This window comes from Erinaceus europaeus, chromosome 3 (genome assembly GCF_950295315.1).
Source record: "Erinaceus europaeus chromosome 3, mEriEur2.1, whole genome shotgun sequence".
NCBI lineage: Eukaryota > Metazoa > Chordata > Mammalia > Eulipotyphla > Erinaceidae > Erinaceus > Erinaceus europaeus.
The window spans coordinates 116,145,761-116,163,423 of record NC_080164.1 but is presented as its reverse complement, the minus strand read 5'-3'; the positions used below and the strand labels follow the sequence as shown (position 1 = coordinate 116,163,423).

Below are 17,663 nucleotides of genomic sequence, written 5' to 3'. Positions count from 1 at the left end.
TAGTGTCTTCTTGCATTAAAATGGGATATTGGAGAATGAAGTGTATAGGAGAAACGAGTTAATTTAAATGATTCTTTGAGGAGGGACTCAAGACTGGTCTGGAAGAGAGTGCTTTTTTTGGAGGTGTAGCAGATTGTTTTGAAATTTTCATTGCACGGTTTCTAGAAAAGGAAGAGACCTTGCTGTTAGATTCTTATCCTAGCTATCCTGGCTTTGTTATGAATTAATATTCACCTGGGCCAGTCATAGCCTAGCTGAGCTTCAGTTATGTATGAGAGTGGTAGTAGATAATGTTTGAATTTTTTTCTACTGTAGAAATAGTGTGGATTAAATTATACAGGCTAAACACAAGCATGGGGAGATAGCTACAAGACCAGGCACAAGTGGAGTAACTTGGCGAGGGTAGTTGTAGCCAGAAAGGGGATTCCTGTGGATGGAAAGCAGCTTCCTGGGCAGTTAAGAAGGTAAGACAGGCCCAGTTGGGCTTGAAGGCAAACTGGCCAGTGCCCTTTGCAGCAACCCTCCCCCATTTGTTGTTGCTTTTATTATTAATTTTGCCCATTTCCACTCCAAATCAAGAGATAAGTTGTAAGACATCACTTCTAATTATTGAGGATTTATTATCCTGCAAGAAAGATAGCTTCTGCATAAACAACCAAAGGAAGTGCATCAACTCCCTAAGATTTCTTTCCTTTTTTTAAAATTTCTTTATTGGGGATTAGTGTTTTATAGTTGGCAGTAAATACAATAGTTTATACTTGCATAACATTTCTCAGTTTCCACACAGCAATATAACCCCCGTTAGGTCTGCCATCCTGTTCCAGGACCTGAACTCTCTCCTTCTCTTTTAATTTGGTGCAATATACCAACTCCAGTCCAACTTCTGCTTAGTGTTTTCCCTTCTGATCTTGTTTTTCAACTTCTGCCTGAGAGTGAGATCATCCCATATTCATCCTTCTGTTTCTGACTTATTTCATGTAATATGATTTCTTCAAGCTCTATCTAAGATGGGCTGAAAATGGTGAAGTCACCATTTTTTATAGCTGAGTAGTATTCCATTGTGTATATATACCACAACTTGCTCAGCCACTCATCTGTTGTTGGACACCTGGGTTGCTTCCAGGTTTTTGCTATTACAAATTGTGCTGCTAAGAACATAGGTATACACAAATCTTTTTGGATTGGTGTGCTGGGTTCCTTAGGATATATCCCTAGGAGAGGAATTGCAGGGTCATAAGAGAGGTCCACTTCTAGCCTACTGAGAGTTCTCCAGACTGTTCTCCACAGACGTTGGACCAGTTGACATTCCAGCAGTGCAGGAGGGTTTCATTGTCCCCACAACCTCTCCAGCATTTGTTGCTGCTACCTTTTCTGGTGTAAGACATTTTCAGAGGAGTGAAGTGGTATGTCATTTTTGCCTTTATTTGCATTTCTCTGACAACCAATGACTGGGAGCATTTTTTCATATGTTTCTCAGCCTTTCAGATCTCTTCTGTGGTGAATTTTCTGTTCATATCCTCTCCCTATTTTTGGATGGGGTTATTTGTTTTCTTGTTGTTGAGGTTGGTGAGCTTTTTATATATTTTGGTTATTAGCCTCTTGTCTGATGTTTTGCATGTAAAGATCTTCTCCCATTCTGTGAGGGGTCTCTTGGTTTGGGTAGTGGTTTCTCTTGCTGTGCAGAAGCTTTTTAATTTGGTATAGTCCCATAGGTTTATACTTGCCTTAGTCTTCTTTGTAATTGGATTCATTTCATTGAAGATGTCTTTAGAGTTCTGCCAATATTTTCCTCTAAGTATCTGATGGCTTGTGGTCTAACATTCAATCCATTGATCCACTTGGAAGTTACTTTTGTGTTTGATGAAATATAGTGGTTCTATTTGTTCTTCTACATGTTTCAACCCATTTTTTTCCAACAGCATTTGTTGAAGAGACTCTGCTTTCCCCATTTAATAGTGTGGGCCCCTTTGTCAAAGATTAGATGTCCATAGGTGTGGGGGCTCACTTCTGGGCTCTCAATTCTATTCCACTGGTCAGTGTATCTATTCATGTTCCAGTACCAAGCAGTTTTGATGACAACGGCCCTTTAATACAATTTGAGATCTGGGAGTGTGATGCCTCCAGTTCTGTCTTTCTTCTCAAGATTGTTTTGGCAATTCTAGGTCTTTTCTGGTTCCAAATAAACATTTGTAGCATTTGTTCTATTCTCCTAAAAATGTGCTTGGGATCTTGATGGGGATAGCATTAAATTTATATATGGCTCTGGGTAGTATATTCATTTTGATGATGTTAATTCTTCCAACCCATGAACATGGGATATCTTTCCACTTCTTTGTGTCATTTTTCTATTTCCTTGAGTAGTGACTCACAATTTTTAGTATACAAAGTATACTCCTTTGGTTAGGTTTATTCATAGATATTTTATTGTTTTTGTTACTATAGTAAAGGAATTGATTTCTGAATTTCATGTTCTTCCAACTTAGTGTTTGCATAAAGGAATGCCACTGGCTTGTATATGTTAATTTTGTAGCATGACACCTTACTGTATTGCTTGATGATATCCAAAAGCTTCTTGCTAGATTCCTTCGATTTTTCTATGTATCATGTCATCTGCAAATAGGGAGAGTTTGCCTTCTTCTCTTCCAGTCTGTATGCCTTTAATCCCTTGCTCCTGCCTGATTGCTATGGCAAGAACTTCCAACACTATGTTGGATAGTAATGGTGATAGTGGGCAGCCCTGTCTAGTATCTGATCTGAGGGGAAATGCTTCCAGTTTTTCACCATTGAGTATCATGTTGGCTGTAGGTTGGCTGTTTTTGGACTCTGCTATCTTGAGGAATTTTGCATCTATTCCCATTTTTTGTAGCATTTTGATCATAAAGGGATGTTGGATTTTTGTCAAAGGCTTTCTCTGCATCTGTTGATATAACCATGTGATTTTGATCTTGCATTTATTGATGTGGTGGATCACCTTCATTTATTTACATATATTAAACCAACCTTACACCCCTGGGATAAACCCAACTTGGCTATGATGAACATTTTTTTTAATATACTGCTGTATCTGGTTGGCTAGAATTTCGTTCAGTATTTTAGCATCTATGTTCATCAGAAATATCAGTCTGTATTTTTAATTTTGGGTTGTGTCCCTGTCTGCTTTGGTATCAGAGTGATATTGGCTTCATAGAAGCTGGGAGGGAGTATTCCTGTGTCTTCACTCTTTTAGAAGAGTTTTAAAAGTAGAGGGATTAACTCTTCCTTGAAGGTTTTGTAGAATTCATTTATAAAAGCCATCTGGTCCAGGACTTTTATTCTAGGGAAAGTTTTTGATAACCAATTCAATTTCTTTGGCTATTATTGGCCTGTTCATATTTTCAAGTTCCTCTTTATTTAATTTTGGAAGTTTGGGTCTTCTCCATTTTTTGTTTTGTGAATCTGGCTAAAGGCTTGTCGATTTTGTTTACTCTTCGAAAGAACCAACATTCACTTCTGTTGATCTTTTGTATGGTTTTCTTATTTTCAGTGTTATTTATCTCTGCCTTAACTTTAGTTATTTCAGTCCTTCTCATTGCTCTAGGGTTCCTTTATTCTTTTTCTTCTTCTAGGTCTTTAAGGTGTGCAATCAGGTTGTTTATTTGAGCTTTTTCTTGTTTCCTAATGTGTGCTTTATGGCTATGAATTTTTCTCTCAGTACTGCCTTAGCTGTGTCCCAAATATTTTGATAGCTCATGCCTTCATTTTCATTGAAGTCTCAAAACGTTTTGATTTTTTCCTTAATCTACTCTTTGACGAGTAGTTGCTAAGTAGTATACTGTTGAGTTTCCATATTTTGTGGATTTTACTAATTTTTTGTTTCTTGTTAACTGTTAATTTAATTCCACTGTGTCTTAGAAGATGCTTGGGATGATTTCACTGCTCTTGAATTTCCTGACACTGTCTTTGTGCCCTACATATGGTCTGTCCTTGAAAATGACCCATTGTGGACTTGAGTAGAATATGTATTCCAGTTTCTCGGGGTGAATGGCTCTGGTAAAGTCCAATAGTTCTATTTTATCTCCTCATTTAGCTCTCTCCTTTCTTTATTGATTTTCTGCCTGGAAGATCTGTCAAGTTGAGAGAGTGTGGTGTTGAAGTATACTACTATTACTGTGTTGCTGTTAATATATTGCTGTAGTTCTTTCAGCAGATGTTTGATGTATTTAGATGACCTTTCATTGGGTGCATAGATGTTGATAATCGTTAAGTCCTCTTGATTGAGTGATCAATCAATGAGCATTAAGTAATATCCATCCTTATCCTTTTTATTTTATTAATTTTCCGGTCTATTGTGTCAGATATGAGAATAGCTGTTCCTGCCCTTTTTTGTGGGCCATTGGCTTGAATGATAGTTTTCCATCCTTGCACTTTAAGTCTGTGTTTGTCTTGTTGAGGTAGGTGGGATTCCTGTAGCCAGCATATGGGTGGGTTGTGTTTTCTGATCCATCTTCTTAACTCTGTGCCTCTTAATAGGTGAATTCAGGCCACTGACATTTATTGATAGTTGTATGCAATGAATTAACCTCTCTTTTATGCATCTAGAATGGCATTGATTATGTACCACTCTGGGTCAAAATAGGAATATAGTGTGTTTACATAGGTGAGGAACTCTAATGAGAAAGTTTCTAAGACTGTTACGTGTCTTCAAGCTAGGAGTCTTTTTCTTTTTAGCTTATTTGCTGTCACAGAGCTTGACACAAGTGTTGATTCCTTGAACCTCAATATTAGAACACTATGGTAGAACAGATTTGCTTTGATAAATCACTATAGTCCCTGATAGAATATGTTGACCACTACAAATAAAGTTTAAGTGTGTGTTCTGGTCTTGGAGGGAACTGCCATTTTAGCTGAGATATTAGGAGGGAGTCAAAGAGGACAGAACACTGAAGTGGAGCTGTGGAGATAATGCTTATATTATATTTTTATTTATTTATTATTGGATAGAGACAGAGAGAAATTGAGAGAGGAGGAGGAGGTAGAGAAGAAAAGAGACAGAGAGACACCTATAAACCTGCTTCACCACTTGTGAAGCTTCCTCCTACAGGTGGGGACCATGGGCTAGAACCTGGTTCCTTGCAAATTATAAGCCATGCACTTAACCAGGTGTGCCATCGCCTGGCTTCTGTGTTGATAATTTTGATAGTGATGGAGTTGGAAAGTTACTTCTGAAAGGGGAGCAGAATGAGTAAGGAGCAGAGTCAACTTGGGGTTCAGAAGTTTGAGGTTACATGGCATACTTTCAATGAGAAAGTGACAGACAGAAGTCTGGGGAGTCAGTCAAGGCCAGAATGAGGATAGCTGTGAATGATCCATCTCTGTCCAGGAATTGGGTCTCTTTCTATAAACAAGGAAGAGCTGCTCCTCTTCTAAGCAGGCTAAAGAAAATGACCACAGTAACAATGTTGAGAGGGATCTGGACAGGAGAGAGAAGTGAAGGCAGAGGAACTTCTAGGGAGGGAATGAGAGTCCAGCTAGAAGAAGTGACTGTGAGGTGCCCAGGTGGTGGTGCACCTGGTTGAGCACATATGTTGCAATGCATAAGGACCCAGGCTTGAGCCCTTGGTCCCCACCTGCAGGGGGAAAGCTTTGTGAGTGGTGAAACAGGGTTGCAGGTGTCTTTCTGTCTCTTTCCTTTTCTGTGTCTCCCTTCCTCTCAATTTCTGACTTTCTCTATCCAATAAAGACAATAATTAAAAAATAAAATTTTTTTAAAAAAAGAAGTGGCTATGAGAAACAGTGAAGAGGGAAGGAGTCAACAGGCAGAGAGAGAGTTCAGGTCATTTGTAGTGAAAACCTGTGTAAGAGATAGGAAGGAATTTCACTGTTGTCTAGCCTCAGTATTATGGAGCAATTATACACAAGTCCTTGTTGAAGACATATATGGCCTTCTTCTGACAGACAATACACAGGGGATCAGGAGAGAATAAGGCAGCATTGAGCAAAGGTTATAGGAATTTTATTGGAATACGAAATAGTCACCAAGAAAAGAGCTAGATGAGACAGAGGGAGGTATGTCAGCAAGGAGAGAGACAACTGCCTGCTTGTAGGCAGGAGTGCACTGGAGATCTATCTGTCTGTCTGTCTATCTAGATAGATAGATAGATAGATAGACAGACAGACAGACAGACAGACAGACAGATAGATAGATATAGATTTATGGCTTTCAACTGAAAATTGTGTTCTGTGGAAAATAGCCTGAAGAAATGTATTGGTAGCCAACCTGGCTTCAGGGGCAGGTTTTCCTGTTCTTTTGCCTCCTATTCATATGCCAGGTTTCGAAGCCTTATCTTTTGATATTCAGAAGGACTGGAAGCTGGCTGCTAGTTTTTTTTAAAAAATATTTATCTATCTATTTATTTATTGCCTTTTGTTCCCCTTGTTCTTTTATTGTTATAGTTATTATTGTTGTTGTTATTGATGTCGTTGTTGTTGGATAGGACAGAGAGAAATGGAGAGAGGATTGGAAGACAGAGAGGGGGAGAGAAAGACACCTGCAGACCTGCTTCACCGCCTGTGAAGTGACTCTTCTGCAGGTGGGGAGCCGGGGGCTGGAACCAGGATCCTTATGCTGGTCCTTGCACTTTGCGCCACCTGTGCTTAACCCGCTGTGCTACCACCTGACTCCCTGGCTGCTAGTTTTTGCACTTGTAAATGTCTTAAGCCTGGGGTTCTCACTGGCCCAGCTCTGAACTGTCAGCCTGACAAAAGTCTCATAATTTTATGCTACAGCACTTGTGAAGTCAAGGCCCTATTGCCAGCTGCTACAGAAAGCCGCGCTGTCACACCAAGTTTTGCACGAAAAGAAATTCTTATTGCTGTTCAACCCTGCAATTAGAGACCAGAGTTTATTAATTCCAATTAGTCTCCTCTCCTCTACAGTGCCAGCCTTTATGCAGACTGAAATGGGGGAGGACTAACAAACTGGAACTGGATTTGGGGGAATCTGGGAGATGCCTCCCCCAGATGGATCCTCTCTACACGCCCCCCCTCCCCGCCCCCTACACACACCTCCAGGGTCAGGGCTCCTCAAACTGCCTCCTAAAAACAAAGCTCATTTCTGTCCTAACTGCTCTTCCTTAAGTCTAGAGCCCCAGGCCAGTAAGAAGGGTGTGAGGGGTTGGGGCCCTAAGGCTTTTCTTTTGTTTCCAGACTCAGTGCTAGCTTAACCATGTCTGTGCACAGCTTCAGTGAGCAGAGTGCCTAGAGTTAGCATCAGTGTCTGGCCAGCTTCTCCCTGCCCCTCCCTGCCCCAGGCCCTAGCAGACTGCTTTTCTGTATGTTAAATGTAGAACTGGATTGCTTGCCAGTTTGTGTCACGAGAGCCCATGTAAGGATTAATGAGGACTTTGACAGCAAGGCGCTCTATTAATCTAAGCCATCAATAATAAAAATGAAAATGTTTGCCAGGTGCTTTCTGCTCCTTTGTTGAAGGCTGCTGTGTAAATACGCAAGACTGCCTGGAACGGTTGTCATTGTTAATAATAGTGAAGTCATTACTACAAAATGCCGACACAGCAAAGTCATCCTCTGTCAGTTCCAAAGCTGGAAGATGAAGCCAGGCATGCAAGTCCATTTCATTTTGTTTGTTACGAATCTTGCTTATTGAAAACCATCTTCCTGGTTGGCAGAGAAGTCATTTTTAGAGTATTTGAGTTGTATCTCATTATTTCCATGACTATTCTGGTCAGGTTTTCCTTTGCTGGCAGGAATCTCATTATCCTCACTTTTCTCTATGTAAATGCAAGTAAGATGACATGTATTATTTCCTACACCTGTACATGTGTTCTTGCTAATTGAGAGCCCACTTCCATTAATTTAATGGACAGTTGTATGGCATGGTGGTCAAAGCTATAAACTCCAGAGTTAAGAGTGTTTGGGTTTCAACCTAAATTCCATTACTTCCTAGGAGATGCTGGTGAAGTTAGAAAATGTCTTCAAGCCTCAATTTCCTCATCTGTAAGGTACTGCTAATAATTATTCTGACCCCCTAAAGCTAATGTGAGGATACTGAATGTAAAAGTACTTAGCATTAGGTGCTCAGTAAATGGTCAGTTTATTTTTATCTCTTTCTTTTGGTCATATGTGTCATTATTATCAACAGTATGTATTCTTTTCTAACCAAAATCCTGTTTCACATTCTGTTAACAGATTGTTTGGCTACCAATGTTAATTGAAAATTATTCATTTATTAATTAGTGATTTAATATTGATTTTAAAAATTATGAGGTAGTAGGGGTATAATTGTACACTGTTCCTACCACCAGAGTTGCGTGTCCCCATCCCCTCCATTAGGAACTGCAGTAGTTCTCCCAAGGTCACAGGTATGAGTTGACTATTTTTTCTATTATCTATCATCTATCTATCTATCTATCTATCTATCTATCTATCTATCTATCTATGTATATATATTTGCTCACTTTTTTCCTGTGGTCCTGGCTTATCCTTTCTAAGTCACCTTACTACTTCAGAATGTCTTTCCTTTTTTTCCCCTTTTTTTCTCTGGGTCTTGATGGAATTGAAGTTCAGAACCCTCAGGTCATCTTCCCCTGACATTTCTCCCCCTTATTCATTTTTTTTTTATTTAAGAAAGGATTAATTAACAAAACCATAAGGTAGGAGGGGTATAACTCCACACAATTCCCACCACCCAATCTCCATAACCCACCCCCTCCCCTGATAGCTTTCCCATTCTCTATCCCTCTGGGAGCATGGACCCAGGGTCATTGAGGGTTGCAGAAGGTAGAAGGTCTGGCTACTGTAATTGCTTCCCCGCTGAATATGGGCGTTGACTGGTCAGTCCATACTCCCAGTCTGCCTCTCTCTTTCCCTAGTAAGGTGTGTCTCTGGGGAAGCTGAGCTCCAGGACATATTGGTGGGATCTTCAATCCAGGGAAGCCTGGCAGGCATCCTGGTGGCATCTGGAACCTGGTGATTGAAAAGAGAGTTAACAAAGGAGGCCAAACAAATTGTTGAGCAATCATGGGCCCAAAGCTTGGAATAGTGGAGAGGAAGTATTAGGGAGGTACTCACTGCAAACTCTAGTGTACTTCTGCTTTCAGATATATATTTTGCAGTAGTTTATGGATACGTGTGAACATAAGCTCTCTCTCACAGAAACTGGTGTATATCTAGGTTATGGGACTTTGTTAGAAAGTGAACCACCTGAGATGAAATTATAGGGTACTATAAAAGGAAAGGTCTCACCCGAGTAATGAAGCTGAAGGGTTGTCATTCCACACGTGAAGTCTCTGGACACAGTCTGAGGTGAAGCATGTTGAGGTTTAGCTCTGGCTAGTGATAGTGTTGAGGTCTGAATCTGTGTGTGACCTTTGGTGCCTCAGACAAGAAAGTCTTTTTGCATAACCATTATGCTATCTCTCCAGCCCCGCTGTTAATTTCTGACCAACAGCCAGTCATTAGCCTTCATTTTACCTACATCAATATTCTGAAGAATTACCCAAATCTTACACTTTTCCCCATAGTTCTTATATATATTTTTCCATTGTTCATATATATATATATATCTTTTGAACTCTCTCTTCTCCAGCAAATTAAGTATTTAATTTTACTGTTCTTACAGAATCACTTGTTCTAACCACTAGTTCTAAGAATCACTTCTTACCATCTGAGTGGTATTTTCTTTGGTACACTACTCTCCTACCACACAGTCTTTCTATAAGGAACATTAGCTTGCACTTTGCTCCATCTGTTCTCAAGATCTAAAATAGCATGCTTCTGTTCTTAATATTAATCATCTCTCTCTGGACTTCCAAATGCACCTTCTCACATTAGCTCAGGCCATTATGATCTGTTTATAACCAATACCAAGCTGCCAGTACAGAGTGAGCCTCAGTGGGTGATTGGGACTATAACCAAGTCTGTGCTCTGCTGACCAAATCAAGGCATAAATCCTCCATAAATCACTGGGCTGTTGTGTTTCTGCTCAGCATCTACTCAGCTGTACTCCATTACTTTTAATAAGTGATGTTTAAAATTTCCTGAGAGTTTGGCCAAGTGACATTGACAAGTTCACTTCTCTTGGTAGCCATTATATTTCTCTTCATGTTCTTGAACATTTATGAAAAAGGAACAAGACAAAAGCAGTGGTCTTGCTTTCTATGAAAAGTTGGTCATATTTGTTAATAATGATTCTTTTCAAACTATAGAGCACAGAGTGAAAATGATGATTGAAAGTAGCTGCTATTTGAGAAGGCAAAAATGATAAGAGTAGTGAGGCCAATCAGCATACATTAACATGTAATCAGTTCTTTCTTTCATGATTCTAATGTTGATTATCCATCTTAATAATTCTGGTTTAGAAGAACCTAACAAGAAGGAGCTTGTTTAAAAAAAATAGTGGGGGCCGAGTGATGGCGCACCTAGTTGAGCGACATGTTACAGTGCGAAAGGACCTGGGTTCAAGTTCCTGCCATCCACGAGTCCCTTTTCCCCCTGCAGGGGGAAAGCTTTGCGAGTGGTGAAGCAGGGCTGCAGGTGTCTCTCTGTCTATCTCCTCCTTTCCTCTCGATTTCTGGCTGTTTCTATCCAATAAATAAAGATAATAAAAAAAAATTTAAAAATTATAAAAAATAGTGATTTAATAGTGATTTACAAGATTATAAAATAATAGGAGTATAAATCCACATTGCTCCCACCAAAGTTCTGTGGCTCTTCCCCCCCTCCAAAGGTTATTACCATAGTTCTCCCAAGGTCATAGAGATTGGTCATATATATATTTTTTCTTTTTTCAAGTTCATGTGTTACAGTTCTCTATATTCCACCTGTGAGTGAAATCATCCTGTAGTTGTCTTTCACAGCTTCATTAATCATAATCACTGTAGTCCCATTGATTTAGTCCCAAAGGATGCATCATTGTCTTTTTAACTGCTATTAAGTATATGTCCTGTGAGTTTTGTTTTTATAAGACTCAAATTAGTGATTTTTATTTTGTTCTTAAAGGCTTCTCCCCTACTCTTCAACTCTATGTATTCATCGTAGGATTACCCCCCTCCCTCATATTTTAAACTTTCATTAAGGAAATGAAAAGGCAGCACCAGACACATGGGCCATTTAGGCAAAGATGACTGACCCCATGTGGAAGCTAATGCCCAGTTTTATTTACTTCTAAGGCCCTGCCTTCACTTCTTTTTAAAAATTTCTTTATTGGGGATTAATATTTTACATTCAACAGTTAATACAATAGTTTGCACATGCATAACATTTCCCAGTTTTCCATACAATAATACAACTCCTGCTAGGTCCTCTGTCATTATGTTCAGGACCTGAACCCCTCCCACCCCCAACCCAGAGTCTTTTACTTTGGTGCAATACAGTCCAGGTTCTGCTTAGTATTTTCTCTTCTGATCTGTTTTTCAGCTTCTGCCTCTGAGTGAGATAATCCCATATTCATCTTCACTTTCTTCCTAAGCCACACCTACACCTAATACAACTTCCAGGTATCCTTCCTTTTTCCTCTTCCCTCTTCAGACTTCCTCAGGTGTTCTTCAGGTTCTCCTCTTAGGAGAGAGAGTGTTTTCTTTGAAAATTGTGGCTCTCAGTCTGACTTTAGGTCACTAAGGTTTAAATTTAACATCTTGGGTTTAATTAACTTTCATCATGGAGTACAATTACACTAGGTACCTGCTAGCTATGTGATCTTGGCGAAGATACCAAATGTCTATTACCTCAACTTGTCCTTTTGTGAAATAAAAACAGGATCATCTCTCTCACAAATAGTTGTGCAAATTCCAGTCAGTTTTCACAAGGGAAAAATAATGTAAGAGATGGTGGCCACAGATGTATCTTAGTAGGCTGAGCATAGTACTTGCATAGTTGAAGCTCTGGGTTCATAATCTCTGGCACTACATATGCCAAAGTGGTGCTCTGACCTTCCCATCTATCTCTTTATATCTCTCTCATAAGATTTATAAAACATTTCTTAAAAGAGATATAAAGTTATTAGAACAATACCTGGAACAGAGAAAACATTTAACACCCATTTAAAGATATTATTATCCACCTGAAATAGCTTAGTTATTAAGAACTTGGTGCTGGAATCAGACTGTAGTACTTGAGACCTGACTGTTACTGTTTTCCTGGACAGTTTTTAAAAAAATTTTATTTAAACACTGACAAGACCATAGAATAAGAGGGGTACAATTCCACACAATCCCACCATGAACACATCCACTTCATAGGGTTGGTGTGAGGAATAAATGGAAATAACATAGTTTCATTGACTGCTGTTATTTATTTATTTTTAAAAGAGTTCCTGTTTAAAAAATATTATATTTATTTATTTTTCCTTTTGTTGCCTTTGGTTTTTTTTATTGTTGTTGTAGTTATTATTGTTGTTGATGATGTCATCGTTGTTAGATAGGACAGAGAGAAATGGAGAGAGGAGGGGAAGACAGAGAGGGAGAAAGAAAGGCAAACACCTGTGGACCTGTTTCACCGCCTGTGAAGCGACTCCCCTGCAGATGGGGAGCCGGGGACTCAAACCAGGATTCTTGAGCCAGTCCTTGCGCTTTGCGTCATATGCACTTAACCTGCTACACTATCACCTGACTCCCAACTGCTGTTATTTTTATAATCATTTTGATACACACACTACAAAGTAATTCTTTGATTTTTATTTTTTATTGTGACCAGAGTTATCACTGGGGCTCAGTGCTTGCATGATGGATCCAATGCTGGGGTGGAGAAAGAGTTTCTTTTCTTTCTTTTCTTTATTTTATGAGACAGAGAGAAATTGAGAGGGGAAGGAGGGAAAGAGAGAGACAGAGACACCTGCAGTAAGTACTTGCTTCACCGCTTGTGAAGCTTTCTTCTTACAGGTAGGGCCTGGGGCCTCAAACCTGGGTCCTAGCCCATGGTAATGTGTGCTCCTGTGCTTAATGAGTAGAGAGTAATTCTAAATAGTAAATACTTTTTGGAAAGTTACTCTGCGTCAGGAAATATTCCATGCTCAGTATGTATTATTTACCTTTCCTACTACAGTCAGATAGGGACCATTATTATGTCCATATTGCAGGTGAGCAGATTGAGGGATGGCTAGCTTAAGAACATATTCAGGGTCACATGGTCAGTGAGTAACACAGCAGAATCTGCACTTGTGCATTGCACCTTAATTCCTCTTATAAAAAGAGGGGGAAACATAAAAAAAAACAATGTCTGGGGAATGAAATCCAACTGGCTGATAATTGAGGTGCTCACTATGCAAGGCCTTCTATCAAATATAAAAGCTACTGATGCAGTCATCTAAGTGTTTCATGGTTAAAGTGACAGTGAATAAGTCCCACTGAAGTGGGTTCCTAATGTGAAAGGGAAACCTGAGGTCTCTGCTGTTGTGGATGGAGGTGAGGTCTCTAGTAACTTAGCCCAAGGTAAGATCTTTTTGTCTTGAGGGTTGAAATGAGAGGCAGGGTTTGCATAAACAAACAAACAAACCACCTGAACGAACCTTTCCACAGAAACCAAGAGAGAGAGAATAAATGATAGATGTTGTAAAAACAAAAGACAAAACAAACAAAAAAGGTATTTACTTGGTTTTTGCCTCTTTTTTTTCCTGTTCTTCTCTGTCTATGGCTTTATAAGCAGTTACACAGTGTTGTGATTTGTCCTGTTTGCTCTCAATCACAAATGCCATCTCCTAGTGCTGTGCAGTCTACCTGCCTCTGGTGACAGTGGAGAGGACCCTCCCCTGCACTGCAGGCACACTGTCCCTCCTCCATGCAACAGAGCAGGGTCTCTCTGAACAGTGAGGTGCCAAAGGGCTTTCAGATGAAGCCATAATGGTGAGACCCACATTATTTTGTTTATTCATTTATTTATTTAGCCTCCAGTGACTGGGGTTTTCTGTGCTGGCACTATGAATCCACCGCTCCTGGTGGCCATTTTCCCCCTTATTTTCCGCCTACCATTTTATTCAATAGAATAGAGAAATTGAAAGAGGAGATAGAGAAGGAGATAGACACCTGCAGACCTGCTTCACTGGTTGTGAAGTGTCCCCCCTGCAGGTGGGGAGAGGGTGCTTGAATCCAAATCCTTGCATGGATCCTTGTGCATAGTACTATGTGTGTTTAATTGGGCATGCCACTGCCTGGACTTGAGGCCCATATTCTTGGTTTGATACTAGGCAATAATTAATGCTTTAAAAATTTGATTTCTTTAAAATAGGCATGCAGTATGTAAACCCCCCCCCCTTTAAAAAAAGCAGGAGAGCTAAATGGGAAACATTTAATTTTTTTCCAAACAATTTTATTGGGGGAATAATGGTTTACAGGACAGTTGTTGATACATGAATATAGTTTCTTATCTTACCTGGACAGGTGTCCACACACCACTCCCACCACCAACCAGAGTTTCTCTTCTCCATTGTGTCTGGGGTGCCCAATGCCTTCTTCCTTGCCATCTTCCATAACCCAGAGTTTTTTGCTTTTGCTGCAATACACTCACCCAGTACAAGTTTGGCCTTGTAGTGAAACATTTTAATATAGTGTTTGGTTAGACTAAGGAGTGTTGTTAAAATTCGGAGGCTCCAGCCGGCGGGGCTAGCTTCACGGGCGGGTAACAGAGACGACCAGAGACGTACGGCTGGGCAGGGAAGCTGTATTTCTTTATTCAGGAACAACGATTCATAAACTAAACCAAACTAATCACCAAACAGAACTCTGCTGTCTCTTTGCGGCGGCGCAAGCACTCTCTGCTCTCTGGAACTCAGGAACCCTCTCGGGGATCCTAGGGGCGGGGCCAAGCAGGCCCGCGAAACTAACAGGACTGATCCAATTCTCTTGGCGGGGGAGAACTAGAACCCAATGTAAAGCATACAACAATTCCCCCTTTTCTTTTTAACTAAATGACTATAGTATCAAGGGTGTGGGGTGAATAGAAACCTATATCGTACAGGCATTTTTTAAAAAAAGAAACTGACACAAACATGGAGAAACATGTAAGCAAGTAACAAGAACCAGTGTGCTGCCAAGGGAAGGCCTGAGGGGGCCATATTTGCCTGTGTGGACTAAACTTTATCAGCTTAAAAAAACATTTCTTGCCTCTGGGGGGTGTACTTTCTTGCCTCTGGGGGGCGGGGAACGGCCTAGAGTCCCAAAGGCAGCTGGCTGCAATTTACTTACTATGAAACAAAACTTGTTATTAGCATATTTCTAATAGAGAAGGAATTTGAGACTTTTACATAGCAACAACGTCTTTTTAACCTTTTGTTACACCCATTCAAGATGGAGTCAGGAAAGGAAACCTCAGGCATGAGAATAATTAGCATAGCCATTGTGCAATCTACCATTTCTAATAGAGAAGGTAATGGAGAGTTTTACATATCAACAAGTCTATTTAACCTTTTGTTTAGACCAACTTAGTTAAAATATATTGATTGTTAACTAATTTTTACCTCAGACTTTAAATGTAAGTTAATTTTATCTTTATGAGAATTACGTTGAAAACCTTTTTCATTTAACTTTGACTAGTAAGAATTTAGCCTTAAAGTTACTGTTTACCAAACTTTAAACATACACATAAACATGGTCATTAGTACACAAGGAGAGAAACCTTTGTTACGAAGACATGTCATTTTAAACACGAATTTAAATCTGTACTTAGTTGTTGGGGGGGTTCACCATCTGGAGGTGGCTTCCCGCGCAGCTTCACTTCTAGGAATTGCAGGTTGCGATCTCTGCACAAATCTCTGCGTACTCCAGCTTGTCTGCCTTCAGACTGGACCGGCGGCTGGAGATCTCGTGTGCCTAGTTTCGGCAGGGAGCCCGGGGGTCCAGGAGGTCCGGGATCATTCCAGAATTCATAGCAAGAGGGCGGGCAGGCCAGGCTTGTAGAAGGTGTGGGCCTAGGTGCCCAGGGGTGGCGGCCATGATAGGCCGCCGCGGCCCTGCCCCATGGCCCTGCCATGTCTGCTGCCCTGCTCGCAGTGGCTGAGCAGCATGGATGGATTACGCATCCAGTGCCCTGCGCCACGCGGTGGAGAGCCGGCTCCTGTGGGCTGGCCTGCGTGCTGGCATCGGGCTCCTGTGTGGTGGCATCGGGCTCCTGCGTGGTGGCATCGGGCTCCTGCGTGTTGGCATCAGGCTCCTGTGTGGTGGCATCGGGCTCCTGCATGCTGGCATTGGGCTCCTGCATGGTGGTGTCAGCCTCCTGCAGGCTGAGGGGCTGTGGGGCTGTGGGCGCGGTGCGCAGGGTTGTCTGGGCGCAGCCGGCTGGCTGGTTGTTTAACCAGGTGGAAACAGCAGCTCCGCGCCTCGCCTCCCGCCCACTGGCTATTCCAGCTGGCTGTTCTGAGTTCGCCCGAGCGAGTGGAAACCACAGAGTGGTCCAGAGATAAATGTTCCAGAAACAGCAAAACAGCCTCGTGAAGAAAGAGCAGAGGCCTTTGGAGATCTCTTCACAAGCAGAAGAGAAGGCCATAGTACATAGGTAGCCAAATTGCCTTTACTTATCTGAGAGATACGCAGGTCAGGTCCACGTGGGCGCCATTTGTTGTTAAAATTCGGTGGCTCTAGCTGGCCGGGCTAGCTTCACGGGCGGGTAACAGAGACGCGGAGACAACGGCTGGGCAGGGAAGCTGTATTTCTTTATTCAGGAACAATGATTCATAAACTAAACCAAGCTAATCACCAAACAGAACTCTGCTGTCTCTTTGCAGCAGTGCAAGCACTCTCTCTTACTCTCCAACTCTGGAACTCTCGAACTCAGGTGGGGTTCCTAGGGGCGGGGCCAAGCAGGCCCACGAAACTAACAGGACTGATCCAATTCTCTTGGTGGGGGAGAACTAGAACCCAATGTAAAGCATACAACAAAAGAGAGAAATTTTACTACTGTTTTGTTACTAGATCTCTAAAAAATGTTGAAAAGATTAGTTGGCATTGCTCATTATCAAGCAGTTTTACCACTGAAATAACAAAAGAAACCCCATTCTTATTGTGGATATGCTGTGGGTAATTTTTCATAAAATATATTCAATTAATTTTACCTGTGTTCTCATTAATATGTATACTCCCGGGTGATTCCTACTAGAATTGTCAAGAGCAAGATTTGGGAAAAGTGGAGGGCTGGGAATGTGAGAGAAAACAGGTCTGAAAAACAGCCCTCTACTGTCTACTTATTTAAGGACATGAAATACGTGAATGTTCTAGCCAGAGTCTCAATTTTTCTTCAGCTACAAGATTTTTTTAAAGCAATTTTTATAGGATTTATGAGAGGAATTCTGAGTAGTATGGACTTAGTCAAAAGAGGCAAGGAGATGAGATATTTTGCTGTATGTGTGAAAGAAAATATGGTTTGGATTGGAGAAAAAAAAAAACGAGAATTTGAGAATTTGGACTGTTGGGAAAAGATAGAGACTACAAAAGCACATATGACAAAGATAAGCAGCCAGTCTGTAGGTGTTGGGATATTCCATCCAATTGATGGCGTCTTGAATGTCAGGTAGAACATTCTAAATGATGTTCCACCAGCATTAATTCACCCCCAGCACCAGTGCTTGGATACCAACTGCTGATTCCATGGTGACACAGAAAATTAAAGAGCAGCAGTGTGTGTGTGTGTGTGTGTGTGTGTGTGTGTGTGTGTGTGGTGTATTGTGACAGTGGCAGGTTAGCTGG

At 40.9% G+C, this 17,663-nt stretch overlaps 1 protein-coding gene across 13 annotated transcripts in view; it reads left to right on the top strand.

Moving 5' to 3' along the window:
• MAPK10 (mitogen-activated protein kinase 10) overlaps positions 1-17,663 on the top strand; it is a 302,017-nt gene that overhangs the window by 21,845 nt on the left and 262,509 nt on the right. For 3 of the 13 annotated variants that reach the window (XM_060187755.1, XM_060187753.1, XM_060187754.1), the window contains one exon: positions 7,943-7,997. The exons of the other annotated variants lie outside the window; for them this stretch is intronic. In XM_060187755.1, coding sequence (XP_060043738.1) covers positions 7,965-7,997 — 33 coding nt within the window. In that variant the 5' untranslated portion in view covers positions 7,943-7,964. The remainder of the gene's footprint in view (positions 1-7,942; positions 7,998-17,663) is intronic. 13 annotated transcript variants of the gene reach the window in all.